This window comes from Larus michahellis, chromosome 9 (assembly GCF_964199755.1).
Source record: "Larus michahellis chromosome 9, bLarMic1.1, whole genome shotgun sequence".
NCBI classification, from domain to species: domain Eukaryota; kingdom Metazoa; phylum Chordata; class Aves; order Charadriiformes; family Laridae; genus Larus; species Larus michahellis.
Genome location: NC_133904.1, coordinates 12145937 through 12162263, shown reverse-complemented (window position 1 = coordinate 12162263; position 16327 = coordinate 12145937). Strand labels below are relative to the sequence as shown.

Sequence of the window (16327 nt, the reverse complement as noted above, 5' to 3'; positions counted from 1 at the left end):
TATGTAAGAAAGCCATTGTTGGTTACTAAGTGTGCAGGGTTCACATTCAGCTCAGGAAACTCTTTATCAAAAAATAGTGTTCTGAGGGAATATCATCTATACTTGGCCTTTGGTCCCTAGTAAGAGCACACTTTCAGGTACAAGATACAGAACTAGAAGTAGCATTGGTTTGACCCACAAAGGCTGCTTTTATGCTTATTCTAACCCAAGTCTTTTAATGAATTTTAGCTAGCTGACAACCCCTTACTTACTTATGGACATTATATGCACTTCCCTTCTTGGCTAGGGTTTTGGGGTTGTTTTTTTTTCAGAGGGCAGTAGCACATGTGGATCACAGAACAGTTGCGAGAAGAAAATTTTTGATTCATCTGATTAGTTTTTTTTTCTAGAGTCATAATGCTACTGTTCAGACCCATTTTTACTTTGATTTTAGTATCATTTTGTTCTAATTTTCATTACCATCATCTTAAAAAGACTTAAAACCCACCCTGCAAAGGTTTCCCTGAGATCATGTTATTTAGAGAAATAAGCCACCATACAGGAAAATAGGGAGGTTTTTGAATTCTCATTTCAGCTTTGTGACTGATTCACATGACTTTGAACAAATCATGTAAATATCTGTGCTGTCTCTAAATTGAAGATAACAGCAGCCTTATAGGAATGCTTTTAAAGTAAAGTATGTAAAATTCTATGAAGACTTAAATTATGATTTATTAGTGTTTTGGAAATGCTTCTTTAGGGATGGAAAAAACATGCTAATGAGTCTGGGATTGTACTTTGAGCCCTGCCGAGGAGTGTCTGGCCCCCTCTGACCTACCTGTGTGGCAGGTGATGCTGTGGCATAGCCTGGCGTGCGGTTCCCCTAAATGTGGCTATGAGAATCCTCCAAGTTACTTCTCTGCAGGAACTGCAGTGCAGCCACGAGGAAGAAGGTGTTGTTCAGACATACATTTGAGATGTTGCCAAATTGTGCGGTGAAATCTGGGATCTGAGAAGCTCTGTATTTTTACAGGTGAGGTATACGCTGCTGAGAGATACAGATGAGCTTCTGAGTGTTCCAAGTTGCATGGAAACAAGGCATTGCTCTGAGATAGGCAAAAGTTATTTCCTTTTATTACATGGTTCTATTACATGGTATTTAATGGTTTTCCTTAGAGATATTTTCTGTGGAAGCCTAAAGTCAGAGAACTTGTGTAGCAAAATGTGTTTTTTTCAATTTCTAGTAATGAAGTCACACATATTTATAGCATTATCATCTGAGAATCCCAAGTAGCAATTACTCATTACAAAGAGGGAGAAGATACTCCTCATTTTATTGAGGAAATGGAGCCACGATGAATTAAAGGGACTTTCCCTGAATCACAAGAAACTTTATGTGGAGCTAGAAATTGAGCCCAGACCTCCCGACGTTCAGTTCACTGTTTCAGCCATATGACCATCCTTTTCCAAGTATCAAATACACTCTCCAGTTTAGTCTTCACATTAGTTTCCAATGCTCCAATTCAGTTCCTCTGAACTTTGCCCTTTCAGTCGTTTTAGCGAAAAGGCAAACATTTGCCCATTTGTCTCAATAGTAAGTAGAAACTGCTTTCTATACAGATGACGATTTCCTCTCCATTCACATGCTTCTCATCCTACTATTAGAAGGCTAGCTTGTGTCAGCAAGGGCCTGTTTAAATTAGAAACCAAATAATGTTTCAGGGATGCCTTGGGCTGTCTTGTGGAAAGGGTTCTTCTCAACCCCTGCCAGTTACTACTTGGTGGTCCTGCCAATCCTTGCTGAGTTTCAAAACAAAAGTTGCTCAAGCTCGAAGAGCGCTGTTAGCCCAGCATACGCAGCTGGACAGCTGGTGAGCTGGGACGAAGCAAGGCCCAATGCTTAACCAGGCACAATTCACCAGACCATGTAAAGGGACAGGGGAGTGGCACTGTCCTAATTGTTAACATTCCTCCTCTGCAAGACTTCTCCTGATATTTATTTAATAAGCCCAGTCTCATAAAGTCTAAACGATTTAAGCAATCAAGTGGTAGCTGATGTGTGTATGGAGATGACATGCAGCCAGACTAAGCGAAGGGTGAAATGCTTAATTTTGGACTTTGCAAAACTTTTTCTGGCAATTGCAGATGAAATACTACCTCAGGCAGCTGTGCCCAAGGGTGGAATATACATTGTGAGTACTTCAGGAGCTGTACTTCAGGCCAGGTTTGCACAGCCACAGCGCCTAGTTAAGTGTGCATGACCAGTGTGCTGGCGCGCTCTTTTCCGCCAGTGTAGAGAAGTTTCTGCTGCTGCCAGTGAGTAATATTCATGAACTCTGGTCTGATGTTTCCTGCCAGTGGCTACAAAAATTTAGGGATGTGGTGTTCTCTGTTCTCAGAGGGGTGAAAGGCAGGTTCAGCAGAACTGGCTGAAACATGCTGGCATTTCCACATCCCAGCAACAGATGTTTGTAAATAGGCGTGCTTTCACATGTAGAAAGGAGTGAGCATCTAGAGACTACTGCCTGTGGAGGTTTGTTCTTTCTTTTCTGTGGAGCTGTTGCTGAGTATTTTATCATTAAATGGGAAAAAAAAAGCATCATTACATTAATCAGCATTTCATTCAGAATTATTTCCAACTTGTAGTGGAGCAGGGACTGGATGTTAAACTCCCATTGACAGGATGAAGAGGTCTAAGATTCAAACGGGAAACGGGACTGCTTGGAGTGGATGTGGGACAAGGGAGGAAAACCGAATTTTGATGAACTGGATCTTCAGCAAAAGTCAAACACAGGGAGATGGCTTTTGTTAAAAAGAAATAACACCAAAATGTGTGATGTTCCTATACTTTCTCAAGAAAAAGAAAAGAAGCATTATCTCTGTTTCAGCTTATTGAAACTCACAAAGGAAAGGCAGTGCAGAAAAGGGGAGTATTTTTGCTGATAGTACTTTCTATGTTCTCTCATTAATGGTCGTTTTCTTGTGAGTGGTCATTTACCATGTTTGACTCAAAGAGATGCAGTCTGCATAGTTTTAGAGTAACTTTGTTAATGTTCTTTTGATAACTTCTGCTTATCAGCCTAAGGCTTATTGGCCATAACTGCATTGGGAGCTGAGTAAATTGGTTGTTAGTGCATTTGCAAACAGTTCAGCCTGATTACATTGATCTAAGCACCAATTTTACAACTTGTCTGTTGTGCCATTACAGAAGTTGAGCGAGCAAGCAGGCAGGCACCCTGCACATACCTCTCTCTCAGGATGGTGATTTACTACCTCTGTCTGCTGCCTTTTACAGCTGTGGGCTGGCTAATGTCCCTGCCTTGCTGGAGAGCTTGTTTCAATCCTGTGATGCTACATCCTTAGTGAGGAATCCAAATCTGACTCTGCCACCAGACTGAAAAATGGACTGTGGCTTTTCTAAAGTTCTTTTCTCATCTTCCCTGTGGTTACCTTGTGCTTAGAAAAGCAAACTGGTAGGGGTGATAGTTGGTGGACGTGGATGCTTTCCTTTTGACCTGCTTCTTTTTGACTAGTCTTTGTTCTTCGACCATTCTCCAAGGCTTTTCTTGTGTTTTCTTTTGACTTGGCCTGATGGATGAAAGCTTTACTGTAAATTATTATTTTTGACAGTTATGATAGTGATATTCCACCCTCCCATAATATCCTCTGATCTGCAGGTATCAGAACGCACAAAGATATGCCTAAAATGTCACAAAAGAATGTAAATCACGTATAGTTAGAAATTAATTCAGATAGACAATGTAAGCAGAGTACAGTATCTCAAGGAGAAATGACAAGCACCACAGATAAGAGTGCCTACAGTGAGAAGGGGTTTCTGAGTTAGGTTCAATACATAATTTCTGATTATGGAGTCAGTGCATTAAAATAGTATAAAGTAACAACTTGACATTTTTCTGTAATGTGTAAGCTAGACATGCATTCTGTAAGATGCATATATAGGTGGATTCAACTAATAAATCAGCAAAATATTGGCTATTGGGATGGAGGGGTGTGTGGTAAATGAGGAAGATGGGAGGAGGACAGCTACAAGAGTTGAGCGTCTAAACAAGGATACTCTGAAAAGCATCTGGCTGCGGTGGGTCCAGTGGAGCCTAAGTAGTTGATTCTTTTTTGCTTCAGAACAAAAGGAAAAAGGGGCCACTTGGCATCCTGGTTGATACCAGATTGCACTACTTGGTGTGTGAGAGAATTATCATCATCTCCTTTGTTTTGTCAGTAGTTCATATGTAAGCAGTATAAAATATCATATTTAACCTTGGCTGAAGATTCGCGTGTTAATGTTTTTTTCAGGTGGAACTTGCAGAAATTTGCACAAAGAGCGAACGTTATATTGGCACAGAAGGTGGAGGAATGGACCAGTCGATCTCTTTTCTGGCAGAAGAAGGAACTGTATGTGTTTCTTTGTAATCTAAACTAACAATGTAATATTCATTTATGTAAACAAAAAATATCTTCATAGGAACCTAGCAGACAGACAAGAAACTGGAATACCTTAGTAAGCAGTATAAGCACCATTGATATGCAAATAAAACAGGAATTATATGTGTAAACTTGTGTACAGGAGTATGACAAGTTTGAAGGAATAAGATCATGAAAATGAGAAATGGCAAAAAGGAGCAAAGAAAAGATGTGGGGAAAGACGTACCCTAGAAGAGCACCAGGTTCCACACTATTTGGCTAATTCATTGCTGAACTTAGAATGTTTCCCATATAATGAAATCTGAATGGTCGGTATGCCTTGTATTCAGTGCAAATGAGATAATTATTAGAAAAATGCTTTCTTGAAACTTCTTATAACCAAACAGTTCTAGGAAGTTTTGCCAGGTCCAGTTACAAAGACAATGGAGATTATTTTTTTTCCCAGTTTTGCTAATTCCAGACAATTCTGTGGCTGGATTCTGATGTAGAAGGCATTTAGCTGTCCTAAACATGGTGACAGAAGGTGGACTAGCAATGATAAACAGGACCTGCCAAGTTATGCATGAGTCCTTGCAGTGGAATTTACAGTGGAGTTCACCCACTGTCCCAGAAGGTGCACAGGACTGCGAATGTTCAAACCTAAAACCTATCAAAATACTTTTATTGAAATGAATGTAGTGTTTCATAACAACCTTTACTTTGCTTATAATTGTAATGTTATATCTCTACAGCTTTTGTTCCTTAATGCCGTATCTTGGATGAGCTTATACAGAAAATAAGCTATTTCCTAGAATTACACCAAACATTTAATTTCATCATGAGACATGTATTTTCAATTTCACATCACCTGTACCTACTCTACACCTCTCCTTCACACTTTATACTGTTAGTAGTAAACAAACAGGTACATGAATGCTGAAGCAGCATATTTTCCTGGCTTTTCTGACATGTAGGGGTGGTGATCAAAAAGGCAAAGAAAATGTTAGAAAAGATGAGAAATTGTGAACAAACCAGAAAATATCCTTGTATCCCTGTACTTGCAGCTGAATGCAGTATCTGGCCTCCCATCTCAAAAAAAAAATAGTACTAGAATGAGAAAAGTACAGTAAAGGACACTGAGGTTGATCAAAGCTATTTTTTTATATGCGCATGGACTGAATAATTTAAAACTTCTCAGCTTGGAGAAAACAAGTATCTTTGAGGGTGATATTTTGAAGTTCTGTAAACCCCTGAATGGGTAAGAGAAGGTAAATTGAGAATTCAATGTTTTTCATAACTGAAGAACTAATAGAAACACAATGACATTAGCAAGCAGCTTGTTAAAAACAAACAAGGAAGTTTGGTTTGTTTTTTTTTCCAAAACATTCATTGTTAAATTGAGAAATACCGTACATTGTGGAAGGCAAAAGTTTAAAAAGGGTTCAAAAAAGACCTTCTTGGATACACTGATCAAGTATTAGCCTATTTGTAGCTATTAAACATAATAGTCTGGTGTGTCTTCCAGTGTAAGTATAACCACTGTAATCTTTGCTTATGGGAAGCTGGAAAAATACACCTGAAAAAAAGATTGCTGTCTATATGTCCTATTTTTATATTCCCTCTAAATATCCATTTATGGCTACTGTCAGAAATAGGACACTGGACCAGCTTAGTTGTACATTCTGGTCTAATGTAGCAGTTCTTAAAGGGTATATTTAAATGTAAGCAAGACTATCAAGACTTGTCTGTCTTGATAGTAATTTTGTGACGTGGTCCAGAATCTCAATGGCAGGGAGTAACACACATGCTGTACATAATGTACAAGCAGATTTGTCATTGTTTATTTAGCACTCTAGCTGCTCAAGGAACTCTCTGGGGGTGAACAATGCCAAAACCAGTAAGACGTCCCTGCTTGCAGAGTTACAGTCTATTCTAAGAAGCCGAAGCAGGGCACATGATTTACAACTTATCCCAATGAAAAACCAGATGTGAATTTAATCTCTTGATTACATTACATCCTGAATTATTTAATTAATGGATGCCTAGCTTATTCCGTGAAAAGGTCACAAAATGTTGGGAACATCTTATGCAGCCCGTGTAAGGCATCTGTGAGGCAAGGCAGCCCCTTCTGTCAGAAGGAAGGAGACAGTAACTACATTTTTATTTTATATATTTAGTTTTATTTCATTTCTCTGTTTGATTGTCCATATGTTACATGACCGCTGTCTCCGGTCAGCCCTAAGATTTTGCTACTATTCTGTACCTCAGTGAACTAATCTTGATTTAGTGGAAAATCAGAAAACTAAGGGGGAGATGGACATTGGTGGGGGGGGAGGGAATGTGAAGCCCCTTGTTTCTAGTGGCACGCACATTAGCTTCAGCCAGGCCTGGTACTTTTCTGTAGATCAAAGAAAAACTGTTGTCTTAAACAGGCAAGAAAAATAGGTTGGGTGGGGTTCTGTGAAATGCTGAAAAAACCCAAAGACTTAATGGAAACATTTTAAAATCCAGCTACACGGGAAAGGTTTGAAATGTATGTGTAACTTGGCCAATGAGGTTAAACCTCTTTTCTCACTGTTTCATGTCAGTTTTCTTTCCTTAACTGTCCCTGGATTTTCAAGAGAAAAAACATGCAAATTTGCATTTGATTTATAGAACTAAGTGCACTGTTAGCTAGTAGTAAATTAAAACTAACCATTCATTTTTCTTTCAATAGGCCAAGTTGATAGAGTTCAGTCCTCTGAGGGCAACTGATGTTAGACTTCCAAGTGGAGCAGCGTTTGTTATTGCTAACAGTTGTGTTGAAATGAATAAAGCAGCAACTTCTCATTACAATATTAGGGTAATGGAGTGTCGTCTGGCTACAAAGGTAACGTATGGCTTATGTCAGACTCTAATGAAACCTTCATCTAAATATGTGCTTTTTTCCACTTCTGACCGATCGTGTCTTTAACACCTGGCTAGGTGCTACTTTAAGTAGCATTTTTCTTTCCAGAACCAGACACCTCCATCTCTGCAGAAACGGAACTCCTGCTGAGTTTAATAGAATTGCAAGGACTGTGCCCTTATATAGAAGATTATGTGATTTAGTTCTATTCAATTTATTTTGTATTCTATTTCAATAAAGGAAATAAGTCTATTTTTCAGCAAAAAAATTTCTCAGTTTATAAGATAGACTGTTTCTAATTAAAGCTGAATAATGACAAATAATGGAAAGCAACCAGTGTGGTCACATGTTTAGATGTATATATGGCACTAGATGTGTATTTTGTAGGATTTAGAGGACATCAAAGCTACTAGTTGGAGGCCTGGAAGTAATAATTGGAAATGCCGAATAGCAGCATGTATGTCAATGTAAAGTTTAAAAACAGACTTGAATCGAAACACAACATTTACGTTGTGCTGCCAGTTTACAGCTTACATCTATCTCTAAAATTCTCTGGAACTTGAACATGAAAAATCCAAGTTCCACTTTAACTCTGGATTTTGTAGATCATATGTTTAGGAATATGTAGATGTAGGGTTTGATTTGAGTTTCTTATAGGAATACAGTGCGTTTTTCGTTGATTAGATTAAGTGAGGAGTGGCATAAAGATTCACTGCAGTTACACCCAACATAGTGTGCTGTGTGAAAGAACAGAATTTGGGTCACAAAGTTTAGATAAAAGTTTTCAAAACAGCAGTGTGGAACCCCTTGCCACAAAACATTTGGCTAAAATCTGAGCAAAACTCAAAAGTACTTTGAGCATCTGTTAGCATCATAAGTCTATGAAAAATTGCCATAGTTAATGCTTAAAAAAAAAAAAAAGTTAGATGATCAAATACTGACAAAATGTAATATAAAATACTGCGTTGAGATATTTTTTGAGGAGGGAAGCTAAACTTCAGATGACTTTTAAAATTTGCTTTAAACTCAAGTATAAAGAACAGCTGCGTTTTAGGTGTATATATGATACGGTAAAAATAATAGCACCAATGACCATAGTTAAAGCTGTTGTCACTGAAGTTAATAAAAAGATTCTTATGCCATTAAGAAAATCAAGATAAGGACCTGTCTGTGTGTTGGTTCTGGTATAACTGATAAACCTCTAATTTAGAATAGTTAATTGACTAAGTGTGTATTTTAGGAAGAGCTTCTTTTGGGTTATTTTTTTGTGTGTAAGAAACAGAGAGCCTTCACAGATGAGCTATACTAAAAGGCAAACTACGAGTGTGTTAAGCGGTAAGACCTTTTGAAGTATTGTTCCATATACCAGATTTTGTGAATTGAATCAGTTTTCTAAATTGCTTTAAATTACGGATCCTGTGCAGTAAACTGAAAAGGTGGTAAGGAAAGATGACATTTTTTTACATTCCTGTTAGCTATGATGCAATCCCTAAAAAGGTACCTTTAGCAGATGCTTGATTTTAAGGAGACTAACAACATACACCTGTCTATTTTTAAACATACGCTACCCAGATGGAAAGTTGCACACACTATAAAAATATGCTGAGCCAGGAAAAGACTGTCTTTAGGAACAGGTCACAGTGGGGTGAAGGAGGGCAGATATGTAAGTGGAAGCAGGGAAGTCTTTTAAGCACCATTAAGCTAATGGAACTATGAAATAACATGCTGGGCCTCACAATAATGCTTTAAAAGAAATTCTCATTGGTAAGTGCCTTAGGATAGGCTTTTTTTTTCCTTTTCTGCTTTAGGTTATTCTAGAATTTCATACTGTTTGCAGAAAGCTCCATGTAAGTAAAGATGCCAACACAACATATCCCTGCTGGCATTAGGGTAGAACATTTTGTTGTCAGTCTGTCCTGCAGCAAGCAAGATCTTGATCATCCTCACAAAATTATCTTTCTCAGGTTCTTTCCCTTCCCTTCTGGACAGTCATTCTTGTGTTTTTTTTTTTTTTTCTCTATTCTTGTTCTAGCCTCAGAGTGCTTTCCTGTTCTCCATTAAACAATATGTTTAAAGATGCTTACATTCTGCAGAACACTTGCAATTCCAAAGGAAATTAACTTGTACTTTATGCTTCAGAAAACTCACACAGTAGGTGCTGCAGGATGAATGTGAGCATTAGTGAATGCCGTGCTCTCCCCTGCTTCACCGCGTGTGGTTCACTTCACTGTCAGCTAGAGAGTGGTGCCAAGAATGTCTGCAACTGGAAGGCCGTATAGTTAATCAACTAATGTTTGTTAAATGTGCAAAGATGCTCAGATGACGTTATAGAAATGTGAAGTGTAAGAACATGATGTTGCTATATAAGGACTAAGTACTCCTAGTCAGACTTTCTTTTATTTATATTTGTCCCTTCATTTACTAAAGTAGGCTTTCCTCTCAGTGACTTACAGTTCTCTCCAGTGTGCCTGTGTTGAACAATGAAGGACAATAAAGCCTACAGATGCTATATCCTGGCAGTTAAGAGCCAGCTGGAGGATGTCCACGTCTTTCATCCATCTAGTGAGACATCATCAAGAAAATATCCAACTGTGGGATCAGTATTGGGATTACTTTTGTACATTAAATAGATGGGATTTTTTCCCATTTCTGTTCTGTGTCCATTACAATTTAAGCTGCTGCAGTTAGATTATTTTCAAAAACCATTTCTGTTTGCCCATAACATTTTTCCCAGCGCTGTCAGAATTGAAACTTTGCTATAGGCAGTACAGACAAAGCCCTGCCCACTGGCCTGATGGGGTCCGTTTCCATTTGGAACATTTGATCTGTAAAACCCCAGCATAGGTAGCTCATCTGAAATACAGCATCGCCTTTGAAGCATAGAAATGGGAACAGATGTGACAATACACATGACATATTTCTACAGGGGATTATTTATTAAAAAAGCAAGTAGAAATAGAACATTACATTTTTTAAATTCTTAGTTCTGTTTAACTGCTAGTAATAAATTCTAGGGGATGCTGAACGTTAGGATTAAAGTATGAGGAAAAAAATTTCCATTCATTTAGTACCTTGAAGCAGATTTAAGAACATGTCACAAACATGCACCAACGTAAGAGATACTGAGTATTTAAGTAAAACAAATGAAGCAATAATTGTTATTCTAACCTATCAATAAGTAAGCTAAAATGCAATAATGTAAAGGCTGTAGAGTTCTAGGTACTCAGAGCCTTTGAAAAACAGGCCAGAAGTGACTTAATCAGTCTTTTACAAGATTTTCTCACCCTGATTTCTGCATTAGCCACTAGACAGTGCTGCTTCTTTCTCTACCACTGAACATACAAAACTGTGGTTTAGATGGCGACAGAGTCATATGATTAGGATTTTGATTGGATTTTGTTTGTTCTGCTCTACTAAGCCTCACATAAATCTTAGCAAGTCACTAGATGGCACCAAAAGTAGTTAATTTTTATATACTGTAATAAAGCAAAACTGGAAAAGCCCTTGCACAGGCACTGTTGGAGGAGAGCGGGAGGGTAAGAATCTATAGCAGATAGCTGGGCAGCAGATCTTCTGCTTAAACAACCAGTTTCATGATTTAATTTTGCACAAAGCAAAGCAAATACTTTTCAGATATATGTGTGAATCCCATTAATTTTTTAACCCAGGAAGTTAAATGGCTTTGCTGAATCGAGATGTAGATGATTCCAAACCAATCGCACTCCAAACCAGTGTTTATTGAAAGAATAACAAAACACACCGAGGAAAATCTTGGCCCTGTTGATAAGAGGTTTTAATGCTGATTTGAATAGGAAAAGGGTTCATTCCCTGGTCCTGCTGCACTGGTTTAAATTCTTTGCAAACATACAGCCTGAACTGGCATGCTGGAAGCTTTAATCTCAATTTAAATGGTGCAGAATTGGAGATGTGTCAGGTACTTATGAATACAGTAAAACAACATCGGTATGTACCTGCTAATCTGTGCCTTACTCTGTAGTAATCCGTTGAAATTAAAGGTGGTATGTCAGTAGGATCCCACAATGGCCACTTAATATTTTTCTGTAGTTCAAAACATTAAAAATATTCCTCATGAAAACATGAGGAAAGCTGCTTTACTCAACCATTTTCATTAGGCACATAAGAGCATCAACACATGTAGCAACCTTCCCGAGAAAAGCCTCTTTGACATATTTCCTTTTAGGATTCTAGTGTGTTGAAACAACTACTGTCAATTGCCAAAACATCACAAAGATACACAAAGTGTGACATCATTGTCTGGAGTGGGAAAACCAGATACGGCTATAACTAATTGGCATCATAGCAATCATGTAGGAACGGAACAGATTCTGACTAACACATCATAATCTTCCTGTAAGGCTCAAAACTTCCTTTAAATCAGATGTTAAAAGAATGTACTTAAAATCTACTTTAAACTCGTAGAGATTGAGAAAGGTTATGGTTAATTCTCCCACACAAGTCTTATGCCCACTTTCATATTTTTAAGGCTATCATGAGAAAGTGTTTTAATGACAAGCTCAAACGTTCATCAGAAAACTCCCAGAGCATATTGGAAAGGTCAAAAAGTTTTAAATGTTAGATCAAATTCTAACAGTACAGAAACAGACTTCTTAGGGACTTTCTGTGTTACAATATCATAGCATTTGTATAAGCAATTGTCTGAATGTGATTGTAAAAGGTTAATAACTGCCTGAAGTAACAACATCCATGGAAGAGGATAAATCACTGATTTGGTATCACACGAGTAACGCCAATCAGACAATATCTGATTTGAGGGAAGAATATCTGTCATTCACAGAGCCTTTATAAAGAAATGTAACGATTATCTGCTGTGTACTGACAGAAAGTAACTTCTGATGGTTCCCAATTAAGAAGTGAAAAGAGCAAATGGGTCTTAAAGGTGTTTATGGACAATTAAAAGTTTTAAACAGGAAGGCACATTATTTTCTGTTTTATTTTTTTTAATTTTAGCTTCTCTCAAAGTCAAAAGGCTTGGACTGGAAAAAGATGTTGAGACTCCATGATGTGCAAAGCAAGCTAGGAGTTAGCCTAGAGGAAATGCTGACCATTGTAGAGGAGGTATTACATCCTGAGCCTTACAGCACAGAGGAAATTTGTAAATGCCTGGGAATTAGCCTGGAGGAGCTCCGCTCTCAGATCCTTAGTCAAAACACGCAAGATGGTAAGCATATATGAAATGGTGGGGTTTAGTGTACAGTGTTTGTATTATATAAAACGTTTATGTATATTAATAAGTAGTGCAAGTGGAAGTGTTGCCGGAATACTTCCCCGGAATCTTGGGTGGCAAGTGAGAGAATTGATACCACTATTTTCATTCTAACTTTTACCTTAAAATACAGCTGAACTGTTTCTAGAATGGTAGAAGTAGCAGATCACTTACTCTTTTAGATTAGCCTGTGCTGTTTGAGAGTCATCTCTAAATAACCAGGTTTTATTCTAGGGAAAAGTCTAAACTAGGCTTCCTTTTTAGGCAATAGCTCTAACAAACCCAAACATTTTGGATGGTTACAGCATCATTAAAATGAATCCTGTTTGCTCTCCTTAACTGGTTTTAAAGGCCGGCATAGATGGCGCTTGCGTTTCTGGTTTTGAATTGATAAATACATGATCACTTCATAAAACATGCACTGGGCAGCAAGCCTTCCAGGTCTTTCCTGAGAAAAAAAGTTCTGTCACTATCAATATATTTTTTTTTCTTTTAGGAAAATGTTGATGGAGGTGAACAATTTACTATTTAAAGTATTTCCCATGTATTATAGCTTATGATTATACCATGCAGTCATGAGAATTGGCACACATGGAATGGATCCTGGATGCACATAGTAGGGTTGCTAATAATACTGCATAATAGACCATTTATGAAATAAATAATTTGCATTCGTAACAGGTTTCCAATTGAGATCAGAATCTTTCTTTAAGAACTTAAAATAATCCATACTTCCTTGTTTCCATTCTGTAGCCTTAATACCTCTACTGTTTTGTAGCTGAATTATATCCTTACCAGTCCCTCCCAAGACTGCTTTCAGGGACGTATATAATTGATGTATATAAATCAGTAACATACCTATGTATACTGATGCTTATAGTTAAATAATCTGTATATCTGGAACGATGGTAAACCACATCAACCAAGGACCAGGTCCTGAATCTATAACCTGTTTTGCACCTCAGTGGTATCAGAGAGTACACATCTTCCTGTCTAATTACACTGCCAGAGGGAACCAGGATGGACTATGATATCTTAATCTGGCTCTTTATCTTCACAGAGAGTTATGATAACTCTGTGCTGTAGTACATGAGGAATATACTGAACCGCAGACCTGCACTCTGCAACATTTTCATGGGAAACTACATGCTGTAAATCTTTTACGCTGTCCCCTTACTCTCCCCTTCATGAAGCTGTACAAGGCTATTAACTTACAGATGTTTATACTCCTTGTACCTGGTTTACAAAACAAAATTCTACAGTTCTGTAGAATTGTATTGTTTATACAGGTTATTTTGATTTTTTTCGAAAACTAAAGTCTGGATAAAAAATTTAAACATAAAAGCTATAGAAGAAACTCAAAGGAAATGTTATACTGTGCCTCTGAATAGCATTTGCAGATGTTTGCTGAACAGAATCTCTTAAATTTACATGACCATGATTTCATTTGATAAGGCCAATTAAAATGGGTTATGCTGAAAGCCTCTTTGCATGTACAATATAAAATTAAATAACAGATTTCTGTAAAACTATATGCAAAGAAGAAACAAGACAGACACAGAAAGAAGGAATCTAAATCCACTGTTTGTTTTTGTTACACGCTAAACAAATTACATTTTATGTTGGCTTTGGAAAACCAGAGGCTGTTTGACAAAAATATTTTTCTTATTTCCCCTCTACTTTCCCACTGTATTTTAATGACAATGCGCGGCTTCTTCATGTGAGAGAAAACATACCGACAAATAAGTAATCTCTGCAGAGAATTTCAGAATGTTGTTGAACTTCTTTGTTCAACATGGAGAACGAACCATACCATTTAGGGTATCTTTCTTCCTCGGTACACATTTTATCAATTTTCTGATAAAATATTATAAAGCAAGGTTAAATTATTTGCATGAGAATTACTATTTAGATCATTTGCTGGATTCTGAGTTCTCTCTGTGGCTGAATACGAATTGTCAGTAGTTTTATTTTTTTGTATTATTCAAAGCCCAGTGATAGTTACAAATAATGTTTTTTACTGGCACTGTATCTCACATTTAAGGATCTGAAAGTGCTATGTAAATATTATTTTGGCTTTAATTTTAGCTCCCCCCCTCTACTCCTCCAGTGATGGTACTGTATACTTACATAGAGTTTTATGTGTATAAGGCTGACCAGATAAAAACTCCACATCCTAAAGGAAAATGGTATGGACAGGCTTTGGGCGAGTCCCAGGGCAGATCTGGAAGCACACAGCAGCTTTGCATCCCTTTTATAAGCAGGTACTCAAGGATTACTGCAGTTCCCCACTGTACAGCCCACTTGTTCCCCAGGTTTGGAGAAGTACAGATGGTACATAAAGCCTCTCTAAACTTCTTGCAGTTGTTCCTTGGCCAACTCAAATCCTGAGTTTAAATCTCCCTTGCAAATGTTTACACATGGATTGCACTTGTGGCTTCTGAACATCTCTAGAAAAAATAATATTTATTACTTTCTGAGGTGCACTATGCCATAATTTTGGCTTGGACTTGAGTGCTTCACAGAACATTTAGTGTGTGGTGATTGTGGGACATTAAGTATTTATAAGCTTCACCACAAAAGGATGTTCTCCTGTAAAACAGGATATTCCTTTAACCATGAAATTTTTTTTTGCCTTCTTAAATGAGGTATTTTTAAACCCATTTTTCCTTTTCACATGTAAAATTGTAACCTAATTTTGACATTTAAACCTGGGAATGAAATCACCAAGGGAGGAGCAGGCATCCATTTGCTGTGTAGATTTGGCTGTTTAACTGCCCTCCTAATTCTAAATATGTGCTGTAGCTTCAATGAGTAGTGCTTGAGTAGCCTTTCATTCCCACTGCCAAGTAATTTGTATTAATGGTGATCTCAGTGCAAGAACAGTTTCAGCTTTATTTGCAGAGGCAGGCATAGGTGAAGGTGGACTCTCAGACGTTCTGTCACAAAGCTTTGCCACGTGCATTAGTAGAGTGCCCTTGTCTTACAAGAACAGAAGTCACCTCCAAACTGGTCGACCTAAGAGCACTTCACAGCTTGAGGGTCCAGATGCCTACTCCAGCCTCAGCCTTATCCACATCATAGAGAAATTTGGGCACCTTCCCCTTCCACAAAAACATCATTTACTTGGGATGAGCCCCAGAGCAGTGGTCGCTGCAGGCCAGCTGCCTGGAGGATGCAGGCCTTTGGGATGTGCCACAGGTTAGGCACAGGCACTGCGTGGTCTAGGTTAGTTGCAAAAGCCTTGTTAAAGCTAGCATTCCTCTGGAGTAAAAATCACTTTAAACCAGTAGTTACCGCAATCTCGAAGCAGGTGTCTGCTAAATGGGTCACTGAATCCAGTGATGCCTCGTCCCCTGGTTTATTTTCAGAAAGCCAGATTGCAAACAGTTACTTGAGCAGTCCCAGTAGAGTAACTGTTCCCCACTTCGAGTAGGGGGTTCACAATCTGGCTCAAATTAAAGCCATCTGGCAGCATTTTCTTATATACGTTATAAGCCAGAAACCTTCACCCTCATCATGTTCAATCAGCGGGATGCCTAACAGAGAAGGGTACTATTCCACATGAGTAATGGTGGTAGAAACTGTCCCCTACATGATTTTGCATCGGTGAGTTTTTCCTGTTGTAAATTTCTAACAGTCCCATCAGCCATATGTAGCTCATTAATCTACAGTGAAACGTATCTTAAGAAGCTGCCAAAGCAACTAGAAAAAAAAATATATAGCCTGAAGAGGTTGGTCTTTAGCTAAAGGTCAGATAGAATTGTACAGGAAGCCTCTAAGAAAGGAATCTGCTG

At 38.0% G+C, this 16327-nt stretch overlaps 1 protein-coding gene across 4 annotated transcripts in view; it reads left to right on the top strand.

Moving 5' to 3' along the window:
• The window catches only part of GALK2 (galactokinase 2), a 49406-nt gene that overhangs the window by 21254 nt on the left and 11825 nt on the right, over positions 1-16327 (top strand). For all 4 annotated transcript variants that reach the window (XM_074601333.1, XM_074601335.1, XM_074601332.1 and 1 more), the window contains 3 exons: positions 4291-4389; positions 7115-7267; positions 12275-12485. In XM_074601333.1, the coding sequence (XP_074457434.1) occupies positions 4291-4389; positions 7115-7267; positions 12275-12485 (463 nt within the window). The remainder of the gene's footprint in view (positions 1-4290; positions 4390-7114; positions 7268-12274; positions 12486-16327) is intronic.